Here is a 16,697-nt window from a genome sequence, read left to right on the forward strand (position 1 = left end):
ATGTGAAAAGGTATTCAAAGCCCTGGAAAATGGACACTTCTGAGGATACAAAGCCGGGGATTATAGAATGATATCAGTGTATGTAAAACAGATTCTTGAGGCAACTTGGATCTCAAGAGAAGCATCTCTTTTGTCTTGCTAATGAACTATTTTTTTTTTCACCTGGAGTACCCACATGGCCAGAAAGACCAGGCAGCACAAATGTCCTCCAACAACACCTGAACTGAGAACAGCCAACATCTTGACAGAATGCAGGCTTGCAACTAACATCTTCATAATTTCCCCCCTGCTGTATTGCTTTTTAACATCTTTGCCTGATGAAGATGCCAGTGGGCTTCGAAAGCTTGCAACATGTATTTTGTGCATTTTGGTTTGTTAATAACACTATCACTGTTTTGTGGATCTGAGATGTTTTTGTATTTTGCTACATGGCCAAACACTGCTACCCCTGGATATGTTTTCCCATATACAATGGTCCTCAAACTGCGGGGGAGGGGGAGGGGGTGTAAAAGTTGCTCAAGGAGGTGCATGGGACTTACTGGGAGACCCGAAGCAGCTTTATTTTGGCAGTCTGTAACAGGCCACTGATCCTTCCAACTCCCAAAGAAAGGCAAGGAGGGTATTTGAAGCCTCTGCCTGAAGGGGAAGGAGGAGGAGGAGGAATCAGAGTTGGAAGAAACCAAAAAGGCCATCCAGTCCAACCCCCTGCCATGCAGGAATATACAGTCAAAACCATCCAGCCTCTGTTTAGAAACCTCAGGAAAAGAATACTCCACCACACTCAGGGAGTGTGTTCCACTGTCAAACAGCTCTTACTGCCAGAAAATTATTCCTAACATGTGGAATCTCTCTCTTTTTGTAGTTTGAAGAGACCTATTTGCTTATAAAATATTAAAATATGAATATAAATGAATGTGTGCATATATTTTTATTCATATATTATGTCCAGTGGACGTGCAATGTCTGTATCCATATGTAAAGGGGGTCACAAGGGTAAAAAATTTTTTAGAACCACTGCCATACAAAATGGGGCTGTTAATTCCACTGCTAGCCCTTCACACCACTGGAAGGCTACACTAGGGAGTTCTTTGTGCTTCACAACATAAGGAGCATGCAACACCTACTCATGGAAAACATTGCACCTTTGCACAAGCTGACACATTTAAATAAGTTATGTATATGTGCATATGTAAAATATGTCTCATGCATGAATTTCTCTTTGATATCTAGAAACCACTGCACGTGTCTAGTTATTAATGGGACACATGCAGTAAAGTGATTATTTGTAGCTTAAAACAAATGTCATATATAAAGCCACAATCCAGCTCAGGAAAAACTCTACAAATGAAGTTACAGCTAAGGCCTCAGATCGATGGCTGAAAAGGTCCGCTGTTGGGCCATGCTGGAGACATCGTGTTTAGATGCCACACATCCCCAAACCATGTGGAAGTTGCATTGGGACTGTCAAGGTGGCCCAAACCCAAATACAAAAGGAGCGGAAAAACACTGCTCCTTTTGCTGGCCAGACTGAAAACTGCGCTGGCGGCCTGGATCGGGACTGGGCACGTGTGGTTGCTGCAACCCTTGCACGAATGGCACTGGAGTAGCCATGGTTTACTTTATCAGGCCCATCTACTTGAGGCCTAAAATGTCCTAGTCCAATACTGAAAGCGCTATAGAACATTGGCTCTTGCCTAAAAACTTCTAATAACTTTTGAAAAAATGCAAATATGAAACTCCATGTTTGCAGACTTCTTAAGAATCAGGATAAAAATGAATATCTATCTATCTATTTAATACTAACTGTACCAACTGTGCTCATTTTTGTCTCTGCCCAGGCTGAAAAACCCAATACATTTTAACTAAGGCAATACAAATTTTATTTTTTTTTTAAAAAAAAGCGCTTCCCAAACCCCTGTCATATTTTATCAATACCAATTTCTTCTAGTCTTATGAGATGCAATAGTTCAGGTTCGGTCCATTAGTGCCTCATGCAAATTAAAACAAAGTACTGCTTGTGTTTTAATCTTCTTGATTAAAACAAGGACCATGCAAAAAAGACATTATCTCAACCTTCTGAAAACGCTTAAGTTTATTTATTTATGTATTCATTTATAGGCCTAATTATTTAGTAAAGCGGCCATGTTCTATAGAATAATAGACTAGCCATCTTTTATATACTGTATTTATTTTTTAATCTTTTGGTGAAAAGTAATTGGGAAGGCAAAGAAAAATTAGTACAGAGAGGTCATCTTTGTAATTTTATTCTATTTTGATAAATTCCTGAAAAGCTGCTCTGAATTTCCATATAACATAGCATAAAACCAAATTATGTTCACATTTCTACTACTACTTTGAAATTTTACTACATGTATTACTAATACAATACCATCATAAACTTAAAGCTTCAGCTAAAAATAGCCCTTTCCTCTGGTATGCCAATAGCTTGATTGCTCCACAGCAGGATACCTGGTCTATTTTCCCAACTTTACAGGAGATTTCTAGTAAATAGCTGTCAACAAGCCTGTGCATGACTGAAGTCAAATTACTACTAGTATGGGAATAGGCGTTTGAACTTTGTGCCAACAAAATATCATGTATCTAATCTAGGGAAGGAATTACAGGCCTCAAGACTGCTATTATTTTATTAGCCATACCACCTTCATTTTGATCTGTTCCAGTAATTTTGTTTGAATCTGCTTGTCAGTGGGACCTTTCTTTGCCATTTAAAGCACACTACATTTTATGCTCCAGAGAAGCTGTGATTCTATTCTGACATTTATGGATTTTAGAAAGGCTGGAATAATTCCTTACATTTAGATATGTACTGTACCATCATCAGAAACAATAAAGAGAGGCTTTCAAGTGATTAAAATATTCTTTGTCCTATCTAGTTAACTAAACACATTCTTAATGATAAGCTCACAAGTAATTTAATGGTTACAAGTTCAAGGATTACCTTTGCTTATATTTCAAAGCATTAAGGGGGAAATCGTAACATGTGGGTTTTTTATCCTTTTAAAATATCTCAAACTCATACTGCTGCATTTTCAGAAAGTTTTTATTACTGGACGAAAAATGCCCCAAATACTTTGGCTATAAACTGTGGGGACTCTCAAAGTTCAAAATACCAATGTTGAAGACACCTTCTTTAAAACCAGTGAGGCAGTCTTCAGAGGAGGTGCCTATGAGATAAATATAGTGTCTACATATGGCACTCTAGATGCTGGACATCAACTTTCATCATCCCTCAAACTGGTTATGTTGCTAGAACAGGTGGTAGTTTGTTGTTGTTAACAAGTTGATCCTGACTCATGTGAGCCCCTATTTTCTACTGCTCTGCTTAAGCCCTGTAAATTTATGGTTGTGAGTTTCTTAATGGAGTCCATCCATCCAGCATGTTCCTCTCCCTCTTCATCCCTCCACCTTTCCAAGCATTATTCTTTTCCTTTTAGTCAGTTTTTCTCATGACATGACCAAAGTACAACAGCCTCAACTTTATCATCTTGGCTTCCAGGGAGATTTCAGGCTTGATCTGCTCTAGAACTCATTTGTCTTTTTATTTATTCATTTATTTCCAGGATTTATATCCCACCTTTCTCCCACAATGGGATTGTTGGCTGTCCACGGTATCTTCAGTACTCTTCTCCAGCTCTAATGAATTGATTTTAATAATAATAATAATAATAATAATAATATGATTTATTTGTATACCGCTTTTCCTACGATCAAAGCGGTTTACAGCATACATATGCATATACAACAACAAAGCAAGTAACAAAAAAAAAACACCCAAAAAACCCTCTGCTTCTCTCCCCTCAAGATGGAGGTTGGGGAGAGGGCTCTTCAACTTGGCAGGCAGAGGCCTGTTGTTTCTTGCCTGCTTCTCTCCCCTCAAGATTTTCCTCCTATCTGCTTTCCTCACTATCCAGCTTTCACAAATGTACATGATAACAGGGAAAAAACTGTACAATTCTAACTTTCATGCTCAGTTATATATCTTTACATTTTAGAATCTTTTCAAAGTCTTTGATAGCTGTCCTTCCCATTCTAGTTGTCATCTTATTTCTTGACTGCAGTCCCCATTCTGATCAATGTTTCACCCAAGGTACAGGAACTCTTTTACTATTTCAATTTACTCATTGTTTAGGTTGAATCTGTGTAGCTCTTCCATGGCCATTATTTTTGTTTTCTTTATGCTGAGCAGTAAGCATGCCTTTGCACTTTCTTCTTTGATCTTTCTTAGTAGTTGCTCCTGGTCAGTGATATTTTCTGCTAATACTATGGTGTTGTCTGCATATCTCAGATTATTAATATTCCTTCCTCACTTCTTCATTCCTCCTTCTTCTGTGTCCAAGCCTACTTTTCTTACAATATGTTTTGCATATAAGTTGAACAGATAGGGTGAAATGATGCAGTATTGCCTGAACCATTTGCCAATTGGGAACCATTCAGTTTCTCAATATTCTGTTCTAACCGTTGCCTCTAGCCCTAAGCACAGATTTCTCATCAGGACTATCAGATGTGGTGCCACTGCTATGTTTTCAAGGATGTTCCATAGCTTTTATGATCTATGAAATTGAAGGCTTTGCTATAATTCATAAAACACATGCTGATCTTCTTTTGGAATTCTTTGGCATGCTCCATTAGCCACCGTAAGTTTACAATGTAGTTCCTAGTACCTCTTCCTTTTCTGAACCCTGATTGTACCTCTGGGATTTCTCTATCCATGTATCACTGGAGTCTGTGTTCCATAATTTTGAACATAATATTGCTTGCATGGGAAATTAATGCTATGGTCCTATAGTTGCTGCAGTCTTTTGTGTCACTTTTTTGTGAACTGGATGGTAGTTACAGTATAACAATCTCTGGAAGGCCACAAGCTGCCCACCCTTATGCTAAACCTAACACCAGTCCAACCTAGAGTGGTTCCAATGAAATGGGTGAGACCCAAATTAAGCTGAACGTTTTTTCATCTCATCCAAGACGGTGCACTTACAGTACACATAGCCATTTTGCTGATACAACATAACGGATACAGAACTCCTCTCTAAGTTACTAGGGGGAAACTGTCAAATTTCCATAAACAAACATTTTAAGTGAATGTATTAAATAAATATTTTTCACCAAGATTAAACAGCACAGTTAAGAACAGAGAAAAACAATGCAAAAAACAAACCAAAACAAACTTGGAGAGAAAGCCAGTTTGTATGCACAACATACACATGGCAAAAGGCGGCAAAAAAGAATTGTACTTCTTGACAAATAACAGGTTTTCAGATTTTGCAGTCTAAGTCCTTATCATTCGGCTCAAGTTCATATTTCTTCAGATGTATCACATAAATATAGTTGTATGCAAATATATTTTTATACTCAATGTTATAACCATGACAAAGTAGATCACTTGTGTGTAAACTGAAGAAAGAGTGGCTCAATCAACACAGGGTGCCAGAAAGCGTACGCCAACAAAGCAGTAATTGTACTGCTGTGACTTTGGGCCTTTGGGAGTCTCTATATGCAATATCACTGGCCTATGGTGCTAATTCTGCTTTAAAACAACCAAAGTACACCCTACACACTTTCTCTAAGGGAAAAGTAATACATTGCCAGGAAGTTGATCTGTAGATAAAAATAATTTCCACTTTGGTAAAGAAAAAGATACAAGGAAGGGTACTGAACTATTTTTACAGACGTTGAGTCTCCTGGAACACAATCATTTTGGTGATTTAGGATAACTCTCCTTTCCCTGCTGGAAAGATTTAGGCCATACCAAGATCATCCAGCGAGTTCAAAGTTTCAGAAGGTAAGTCCAGCCACCATGCAACACATGGGTTAACAACACGAGCACACAGGGAACAATAGCCATATACAATTTGCAGACATACCTTATGCAAGAACTTAATGCTTGCTCATACAATAATTAAATAATGTTTCTATCAGCACAACTTCAACAAAACATCTATCAGTCTGTTATTGTGCACAAGGGCCACAATACTGGCAAGGATACTGATTGCACTTGATAGTACAGAACTGACTACTGTAAACATCAACCATCAACCCCATAATTACTATGGACACATAATATCTCTCAAGAATACCAAGTTGCAACATAGAGATCTATGAAAATGTGTCATTAACGTAGGGCCAAAACACTTTGAGACCGCCTTAACTACCCTGGTTCAATGCTGGGGAATTCTCGGAACTGTAGTTTTGTGAGACATTTAGCCTTCTCTGTCAGAGAGCTCTGGTGCCACAGTAAATTACAGTTCCCAGGATTCCCTAGCACTGAACCAGGGCAGTTAAAGCCATCTCAAACTGGATTATTTCTGCAGTATGTTTTGGCCCATAGTTTGGTAGCCTAATAATAACCTGATCTATTATTTTATTTTGGTGGCAGCAAAACAATTAGAGACCAAAGTTCTCAGACCTTTGCCATCTATAGTAAATAGGCTATTTATTTACACCCAATAAATACCCACAGAGAAAGCAACAACCTTTAATATATTGACAATATAAAAATATGGCAAAGTCCTAACACAGTGACAAAGTACAGTAGAAATTATTTTTAGACTTTATTGGATTGAGAGAAACATTAACACAAACCATGATGTTTCAAAGTATGGTATTTCAAAGTTAAAGATTCAAATTATTTTTTATCTTGCATTCAAAAAGCTGTAAGTGCTACTACATTGTGAAACAAGTGCATAGTAAAATAACTTCCTAAAGTTAAACGTAATAGTATGGCCTTACAGATTCCATACTTGCTATATCATTGATTCTTTTGGTTGCTTAGCACAACAATGTCGTTAGAATAGTAATGCAAGTTATGACCCAGGTATTGAAACTTCATTGATATCTGAAATGTAAAGAATCTCCTTAATAAATTTTCACAGAATGTTACTACAAGACTGGAAGTTTTTATATCTAAATATAATGTACAATAAAAATAGCATTTGAGAAAGTGTTCAGATGCTTTTCAATATAAAAGGAAGCAAATGAAGACAACTCATATTAACAGAACTGTAGACAAATGCTAGAGAACATTGCTCACATTAGAGAACACTGTTCACTTTAATCATGAATATCATCATTTTTTAATAGATAATTCATAGAAGGAAATGTTAACAAAACTATAGTATTAGAATTAAATACTATTTATGCACACAGATCCCTATCATACAGTTTGTATGTACTTGAGACCTTAGTTTATTTGGAGCAAATTAACAAATTTTATTTCCCATGATATGGATTAAATGGGAAATACGAAATTTTCCCTCATGAGCTCACATTTCGAAGGGTTCAAATGGAAAATGTGAGCCTTCCTGTCATGTCAATTCATGAATCAATCAGCTGGAAGAAGATGCTGGCAATGTGTCAAGCCCTTGTTCAGACTTCACAAATATACTCTCCAGTTCTGTGAATCTTGATAATGCTTTCTGTCATAGAATATACAGGGTGGAAATCAATTTAGATAATGTAATGTTTAGTACACTGCTCTGAAGACTCATAGATGAAATTAAATGCTTCAATAGTGGGGGGGGGGGGTTGGCAGATGTCTTTATAGTTTTAACAGTCTGTCTCTAGTCAATAACTTTATGAAGCTATGCTGTTTCTTAATCAGTTTTTTCCTATGAATAATACAGTCGGCCCTTCTTATACATGGATTTTTTAATACACGGATTCAAGCATACACGGTTTGAAAATGTATAAGTATAAATTTCAAATATCAAGCTTTAATTTTCCATTTTTTATAGGGGACACCATTTTGCTATGTCATTATATTTAATGGGACTTGAGCAACCACGGATTTTGTTATATACGGGGGATCTTGGAAACAAACTCCAGCGTATAACAAGGGTTCACTGTGCAGCCATCAGTGTTATAAAGAAACCAGAGAGAGTAGGCAGTAAGTCAATTTACCTTATAAACACTTCCTCAATTTAGTGCAACAAAGATACACAAAATAACAACCATTGAACCACAGAATAGTTGAATGCAGTACAAGCAAAAAAAATTTTTTGCTAAATTACAGCTTGCAAAACAGCTCTTTTGTTATTGCTGATTCCAATTCCCATCAGCCTTAGCCACCATGGCGAATGATCAGGGATCATGGGAACATCTAGAGAGGAACAGTATTTCCACTCCATGCCTTAAAGACCAAGAAATTTATACTAGCATAAGTTATCTTGTTGTTTCTGTTGTTGTGGTGGGCCTTCAATCATTTTCGACTTATGGCGACCCTATTATGGGGTTTTCTTGGTAAGGCTGGTTGAGGGGAGTGCCTACGCCTTCCTCTCAGGCTGAGAGAGTGTGACTTGCTCAAGTTTTCAAAGTAGCCATGCAGCATAAAACGTCTCTTGCAGCATAAAATGGAGGTAGGGAGGGGGAAGGAAAAGGAGGAAATGTAGCAATACCTTCAAGTCAATGTATTGTATTAGTAGTGGTGCTATTGTTTTATTGGGTGTATTTTGTATGTCATTGTAGCTCTTAATGTTGTAATGTTTTTATTGTTGTAATCCCGCCTCAATCAGCAGGGAGAGGTGGGAAATACAAATTATTATTATTATTATTATTATTATTATTAATTAGATTTTATTTCTTCATCGATATAAACCCATTTCAGATGCTTACAGAATGATAAATGTTCAGGTATAAAGCATCCATACACAGTTGTGGGAGTGGGGATGAAATGTAATAGGATCTAGAAGAATGCAAATAATCGACTCTTGCTCTACATTTTCAAAGGGCTGTATACAGGTCTTTTATATCTTTACAGTAAAGTCATATTGATGTGTGACAGCAATGATCTGCTTACTAAAAGTCAGTTCCTTGTAACAAAAGATTATTTTTGTTATAGTAGCCTGGATTCTTGTATCAATATATGTAGTGTATGAAACTACTGTCTTTGTTCATACCTCTATTAATGGACTGGAGTTTGAAATTATAATTCAATTCAGCTGTTCCTCTTTCTACTCTTCCTTTGTAATTTCACGAACTTTACATCCAGTAATGTATGTTCAGTAAGGCTAAAATGATCTACAAATGGTTTTTGGGTACTGCCATTTTTAACATCAGATTTGTGTCCATTTATCTTCCCCATAGAGACTGTCCTGTTCGTTCAATGTACAGTGTTTGCTGACACAGGATGGCATATATCACATTGGAGGAAGAACAAATAAATGTACCTCTGATGTTGCGGATGATGTTACTGGCTCCTATAATATTGCACTCAGATTAAATATTGGGACAGGGTTAGCATCTGGGTTTGTGGCAGGGTCTTGTCCCTGAATTACTATCCACGTTGTGTCCTGTTGTAAGCAAAGAGTTGTTTAAGATTAGGAAGTTGTCTGTAGGCCAGAGGCCTGACTCCCAAAGCATGAGAAAAGGCTGTATTGTTCTCCTGGACTGGTTGTAGCTCATTGATAATACATTTCAGTGGTTTCAGCTGGGGTGACCACTAAGAGTGTTCTGTCATTTTGTATTCTTGGTATTTATGTACTGTAGTAGATTGTTCCTGGATATTAGTTTTGCTTTTGTTGTTGTTGTTGTTAACTACCCTGGAGTCTATCTTGACTCATGGCGACCCTGTGTTTGAGACATCTCCAAGGCTCTCTAAATTCACTACATTACTTCGTTCTTGCAGATTCATATCCGTGACCTCCTTAATTGAGTCCATCTATCTAGCATGTGAAATAACCAGCTGGAATCATGGTACCCAAAAGATAAAGACCAACAGCAAAAAGGCAACCAGCAAGTAAGCAGACTAGCAACTTGAAGAATAAATCTGAAATAAGGATTAATATTTAGGCCTAAATACTCTAAAGGCACCAGACTCTGTCTGATCTTGAAAGCTGATCAGGGGCAACCAGGTGCTATAGGCTATATTTTAAAGGAAGGAACTGGAAAAGCACCTCTGAGTATTCTGTGCCTAAGAAAACCCTATGAAGTTCATGGGGGTCACTATAAGTTGACAAGTGACTTGACGGCACATACACACACAAGGATAAAAATTAAAAGAAAAGCTTTTCAGTGTCAAAACTCCTCAAAGAAACTTGGCCAACATTCCTACTGACCCCTCTATTACAATGATCCTCTTCCTTGTCTGCACGAGTTGTTTGGCAGCTTGTAAGTTAAGATACCTCCACTCACAGACAGTATTTATTATTGCATCTTAGGCACAGCCCCGAAGGGACAGACAGCCCCGAAGGGACAGTTCCAAGCCACCCCTTCAGAAGATGGGTTGGGACCACGTCAACCTCACACTGCTGCCCCAATCCACCTTTTTGCCAGCCAAAAAAGGAGCAGCAGGGAGCCACTCCTCTTTGCACTAGTGAAAAGCTGACTTTTCCTGCCCCACTGCAGACAGAAGATGGCTTTATGGTGCTCTGGTGGCATGCCGTGCATAAATGCTGCACTGCTAGATCACCAAGAAGCTGGCCTACGTGTGGGCAGCTGGAAGCTAGCTTCCAGGTAGTTTCAGAGTGTGCAGCATCAAAACATCGCTCTCTGAAATTGCCTGGATGGGGGCCCAAAGCAGCAGTCTGTTTCACCCATTACTTAGGTACAACTAAAAAAAGTAATAGTCTGCGTATTAGTTGAAGTTCATTAGCAATACAGTTAAATCATTGATCATTCTGTACTACTTTCCAGGCACAAAGTGGTCTCTAAATCGTGTGTCAGATTGTTAAACCAATTAAGGCCAATATGTTTTCTGTTCAAAAAAACTTTGAAGTAAACTAATTTCTTCTGAGCTTTTGTCATCCAGAAGCTGGAATGTATATAGAACACTTAGAAGGGGCATTAAATGCAAAAATAAATCATACTGCCAAAAAACTGGCTGAGCTCAAGGATTAGGATCACAAAAGTAAACCCATAAAAGCAAGACATTCCAAACTCAACTTTGGTTTATTTGTTTTATTTATTAAAATATTTATATCCCACCCTATATTTGAGGATCTCAAGGCAGCGAGGATCTCAGGGTTAATGACAGACGCATGCTATGTAGCGGCATGTTAATGCAGAGGATTGCAAGTTGTCTGAAAATAAACATTAAGTCAAAGCAGCAACAGATGTTTGATAGAAGTGTGCCATCTCAAAGCCTTCTGCTGTACACTGGAAATACAGTGCTAAAGATAAACAAGTATGCAGTATTACTATGTCCAGTATTCAACAATAGTAAAAAATGACTGTGCTAATTGCTTCGCAGTTTTCACACAAAATAAGAATGTTTATTTTAAGCACCACCAAAGTCTGGTATATTATCTTAATGCTGAATTCTAAAAGAGGAAAGAGCCAAATAGAGAAAAGCAGAGAGTCAATCAAATTATTCATAATCTGAGTAACTCAATATGAACGATATTTTAAAATTCCACACAGAGAATTATGAAAGTCTTTGAAATGTGTCAGAATTTTAGTTTCAGAGGTAGACAGCACCAAATATCAATAGCATGGCATTCATATTATAAATAATAATAATCAAACTTGTATTTATATCCCACTTTTTGTTAAGCGGCGTACATTAAAATGATACATCAATATATACAATCCCTCCCTTAGAAAAGGATTAAATAGTTCTAACAATTAAAATTACAAACAATAAAATCTAAAAAACAGCAATACAATGATACAATGACAGTGGACAGAATCATCACTTATATATATGGGGGGATTTTTACGTGGCCAGCTTATTTTAAGCATTAATGTCATCTCAGTGATTCTCACAAGAAAGCTAGGAAAGTAAATTCTCCCCATACTGTACATTCTGTGGAGGCAGGTACTAGGTTTGAGAAAGAGTAGATTTTCTGAGGCCTTCAAGCCAACTCATGGCTAAGATGGAAACCAGGAGCTTCCCATCACCCTGTCCTTAGCTATTATGCTACCAGCTCTTTTACTGTTGTGTTGCTACAAACAGACAGTGCTCCTGGAGAGAAATAAGACATCTTACATCACTTCTCCCATGAAGCAGGAAGTAAACCCAGAGAGCATCCACAAATTTCTTGCTTTTTAAGTATATAAACATAAAGAAAGATAAACCATCAAATAAAGGTTGACATTATCTGAAATGTTTGGGACCCGAAGTGTTTTAGATTTTGGATGTTTTGGGATTCTGGAATATTTGCATATACATAATGAGATGATATCTTGGACATAGGACTGAAGTCTAAACATGGAATTCATTGATTTTTCATATACACCTGAAGTTAAATTTAAACATAATATTTAAATAATTTTGTGCATGAAACAAAGTTTGTGTAAATGGAACCATCAGAAAGCAAAGGTATCACTAGTGCCAGTGGATTAATAGATTAACAGTTGTTGCTGTGCACCTTCAAGTTGTTTCTGATTTATGGTGATCCTATCACAGGGTTTTCTTGGCAAGATTTGTTCAGAAGGTGGGCAGCTTTTGTCTCCTTCTGAAGCTGAGAGCTAGGCTTGCCCAAGGTCACCCAGTGGCTTTCCATGGCCAACTTGAACCTTGTTTTGCAGAGTCCTGTTGTTGTTGTTGCTATCACCTGTATATTTATTTATATCCTGCTTTCCTCCCAAAATCGGGACTGAAAGTGGATCACAATTTACAATACAATTAAAAACATACAAAAAGTGAGCATTAAAACAGAATTAAACTATTACAGTATTAAAACACACTACACATTAAAATAATAAAACACAATAAAACATCTTCAGCATTCTCTGAAAATGCCAGCCACAGATGCTGGCGAAATGTTAGAAAGAAACTCTTCTAGAACATGGCCACTTAGCCCAAAAAACCCACAAAAAACAATTTAAAAAGCTAAAAATCCTAGTCCAAAGCTCAAACTATTATGCCATGCTAGCTATATGTATGTTGGTGGACTCTTCAGAAATTTTTAAAACACCTTTATATAAAATGTACTGTAAGAAAGTAAATGGAAGAGAAGGGACATCTGGGAGGAGCCATAGACAATATATCTTCATTACGCCTGAGGGCACAAACAACCATAACAGAAACACACCAAACTACTGCCAAACTCCTAAAGCCAAGACTTGCATAAAGGATGTTGGGGATTAACAGCATACTTTGGGTCTCAGAGCCCCTGGTGTTATTCTTTTCACAATAAGAACATTTTAGAAGAGAGAGCCAACATGGTGTAGTGGTTTGAGTGTTGGCGTACAACTCTGGAGACAAGGGTTTGATTCCCTACCTGGCTATGGAAACTGACTGGGAATGAATCTAAGCTGTAGAAAGTTGAAGTGCTGTAGCTTCATCCTATGGCATCCTAGGATTTGCAGTTTGACAAGGCCTTTAGCCTTGGCTGCCAGAGTGTTCTGGTGCCTCACAACCTACAAACCCCAGGATTCTGTGGGATGGAGCCATGGCAAAGAAAGTGGGGGCAAACTGCATTATTTCTACAGTGTAGATGCTCCCTTGGTGGCCCTGGGAAAGCCACGCACTCAGTCTTGAAGGCACATAACAATACAACAACAAAAGAGAGGTCAAGCCTCTTTGCTCCCATCCTTTCTTGTTGGGGTGGTTGTCAAAATGTATTTTTATTTATCGGTAGGGATTTACACTGGGTGGCCAGATATTGCAGCCGCAAAGGAGGACAGCGTTTGAACTTTGGGACTGTGACTCTGGAGACCAGGATTCAAATCCAGGCTCAGCCATGGAAACACACTGTGTGACCTTGGGCAAGTCACACTCTCTCAGCCTCAGAGGAGGCCATGGCAAAACCCCTCTGAGGAAACTTCCCTGCAAGATCTCAAAAGTTAGACTCTTTATCCTGGGCTTTATGGTGACTATTTGAGATAATTTAAACCTTGAGCAAATCACACTCTCTCAGCCTCAGAGGACTGCCATGGCACTATTCTGCTCTGGTCAGGCCCCACCTGGAATAATATCGTGTCCAGTTCTGGGTGCCACAATTCAAAAAGGACATTGAGAAACTGGAGCCATGTGTCCAAAGGAGGGCGACTAAAATGGTGGAGTGTCTGGAAACTATGCCCTATGAGGAATGACTCAGGGAGCTGGGGATGTTTAGCCTGGAGAAGAGAAGGTTAAGAGGTGATATGATAGCCCTGTTCAAATATTTGAAGGGATGTCATATTGAGGAGGGAACGAGCTTGTTTTCTGCTGCTCCAGAGAACAGGATCCAGAACAATGGATGCATTCCAAAGGAGAAGAGATTCCACCTGAACATTAGGAGGAACTTCCTGACAGTAAGGGCTGTTCGGCAGTGGAACAAACTCCTTCCTCGGAGTGTAGTGGAGACTCCTTCCTTGGAGGTCTTTAAACAAAGGCTGGATGGCCATCTGTCGGGGCTGCTTTGATTGAGAGTTCCTGCATGGCAGAAGGGGGCTGGACTGGGGGCCCTTCTCTCTCGGGGTCTCTTCCAACTCTGATTCTATGGACCTCCTCTGGAGAGACTTGCCAAGGAATCCCCATGACAGCTCCTCCTCAGGGTCGCCATAAGTCGGAAACGGCTTGAGGACCCACAAGACCAAGGAGGACGACAGAGAAGCCATGGCGTTACCTGAGCCTGGACTGTCAAGAAGCCTCTCCTGCTCCTCCTTTTGCGGGAAGAGTCCAGCAGCGCGGCCCCTGCGACCGCAGAAGCAGCAATAGCAGCAGCAGCGGCGGCGGCCCTCCCTCCCCCGGCGCCATGGCTGCCCCACAGAGGCCCCGCCGCCACAGAGGCCCCTCGCTTAGCAGACGCCCGGGCCGCCGCCGCCAAAGCCAAAGCCAAAGCCGCCCTCCAGGCCGCCGCCATTTTCCCGGAAACAGAAAGAGCCACGCCACGCCCCCCGAGGACCATAGAGCTGGAAAGGCTAGACAGTCCCCCAGGATCCCAAGGCGCGAGGAGGGGGAGGGGCCGCCGGGCACGTCCTCCTTTTCCAGGACGCGTCCTACATTCCGAGCTCTCCTTGTCCAGGGCTCGGGATGCCCAAATGTCCTCTATTCCGTGCCTGACGACGTCCTCTTTGCCCATTCTTAGCTGTTCTGTCCAGGAGGAATGCCCAAACGCCCTTCGTTCTGGACATGAGTGAAAACAGCGACTAGATGCCCTCCTTTTCCAGGACATGTCCTCCATTTCAGCCTCCCCTCCAGGAGGAATTCCCAAGTGCCCTCCCTTCTCAGCATGACAAAGAAACACGAGCTTCGGTTTCTATCACTGTTTCTAGCTTTTTATTTGGCCATATGTCCTCCATTTTTTCTTGGAACTCCCCACATTTCGCGGCGCCCTGTCACAGAGTTTCCTCAGAGAGGCTGAGACTAGAGAGCCTACTTCCTCAGATGCAGTTGGATATAATAATAATGAGAGAGATCTTGGAGCACTTTTGAGACTAAACTGAAAGAAAGAAGTGGGCAGCATGAGCTTCCATAGACCTCCATCTACGAAATCACACTATTGTTATCCTAGGTTCATGTTTTTGTTTGCTGTCCATTATATTTTATTACTTAAATGTCAATATGTATTATGTTTAATTACTTTTGTAGACTGACTGTGTGCCTTCAGCAGGCTTCTTTTGTTCTGTTCTGTTTTTTTAACTCATTGTATGTGGATGATGGCGCTGCCTTAATTTACAGCGCTTTATAAACAAAGCTTAATAATAATAATAATAATATTTCCTCAGATGCATTTGGAGAAGTAGGAGTTAAATTTTGCATCTGAGGAAGTAGATTGAGGTCTAGGAAAGCTCATGCTGCCAACTTCTTTCTTTCAGTTTAGTCTCGAAGGTGCCTCAAGATCTCTCCATTATTATTATTATTATTATTATTATTTTATCCAGCTGCATCTGAGGAAGTGGACTTAAGTCTAGAAAAGCTCATGCTGCTAAGGAACATACTGTATCTTTATTTTATCTCTATCTTTATATTTGATTTATATCTTTCAATTCATTGGCTAATAAGCTGGCCAATTAATTTAACAGTAGCAGCAGCTTCTTCTTTCCAGCCCTCAGAACAAGGGGGCGGGGCAAGATCAAAAGGAATTCGAACGTTCCGTTAAGAAGACCGTTAAACGGACTTTCCCGCGCTATTAGAATTCTATCAGCTGCGCATGCGCGCTCTCTCTCTCTCTCTCTCTCTCTGTCTCTCTTCCCGCGCACGCGCAGTTTGCAGAGGCGGGAGGGAGGGAGGGAGGGGGAAGAGAGAGAGTAGGTTTTAGCGCGAAGAGCCAAACAGGCGTGAAAGCATTGATTGACGTCTTCTTTCGACGTCCTTTTCCTGTAGCTCAGCTCTAGTAGTGTATGTGGAAAGTGGAGAGGAGGACAGGGACTTCCGTTAGGGTTATCTTCAAGCTCCTCTGCTTGGCTCTGCTTGCCTGTTTGTTTGTTTTTAATGTTAATTTTTAGATGTTTTTGCCTCAGGTTTAGAGTTGGGTGAGGAAACTTGCCAACAAAACACTATCATAGGTTCGCCTTTGGGTCACCATAAGTCAGAAATGAAGGCTCACAATAACAACAACACACTCTCTCAGCCTCAGAGGATGGTCATGGCAACCCCTCTCTGAAGATACTTGTCAACGAAACCCCATGATAGGTTCGCCTTTGGGTCGCCATAAGTCGGAAATGACTTGAAGGCACACAAAAGCAATAACACACTCTCAGAAGATGGCAGTGGCAAAACCAACAATAACAATGGCAAAATCAACAACAATAACAACACAGTCTCGGAGGATGGCAATGGCAAACCCCCTCTCAAGAAACTAGCCAAGAAA

At 39.7% G+C, this 16,697-nt stretch overlaps 1 protein-coding gene across 1 annotated transcript in view; it reads right to left on the reverse strand.

The window, feature by feature from the left end:
* The window catches only part of MICU2 (mitochondrial calcium uptake 2), a 116,032-nt gene extending 101,276 nt beyond the window's left edge, over positions 1-14,756 (reverse strand). Inside the window, exon 1 of the mRNA XM_042459308.1 lies at positions 14,511-14,756. Within this exon, the coding sequence (XP_042315242.1) occupies positions 14,511-14,747 (237 nt within the window). The 5' untranslated portion in view covers positions 14,748-14,756. The remainder of the gene's footprint in view (positions 1-14,510) is intronic.
* Between the last annotated feature and the right edge of the window lie 1,941 nt (positions 14,757-16,697).

This window comes from Sceloporus undulatus, chromosome 3 (assembly GCF_019175285.1).
Source record: "Sceloporus undulatus isolate JIND9_A2432 ecotype Alabama chromosome 3, SceUnd_v1.1, whole genome shotgun sequence".
In the NCBI taxonomy this organism is placed as follows: Eukaryota; Metazoa; Chordata; class Lepidosauria; order Squamata; family Phrynosomatidae; genus Sceloporus; species Sceloporus undulatus.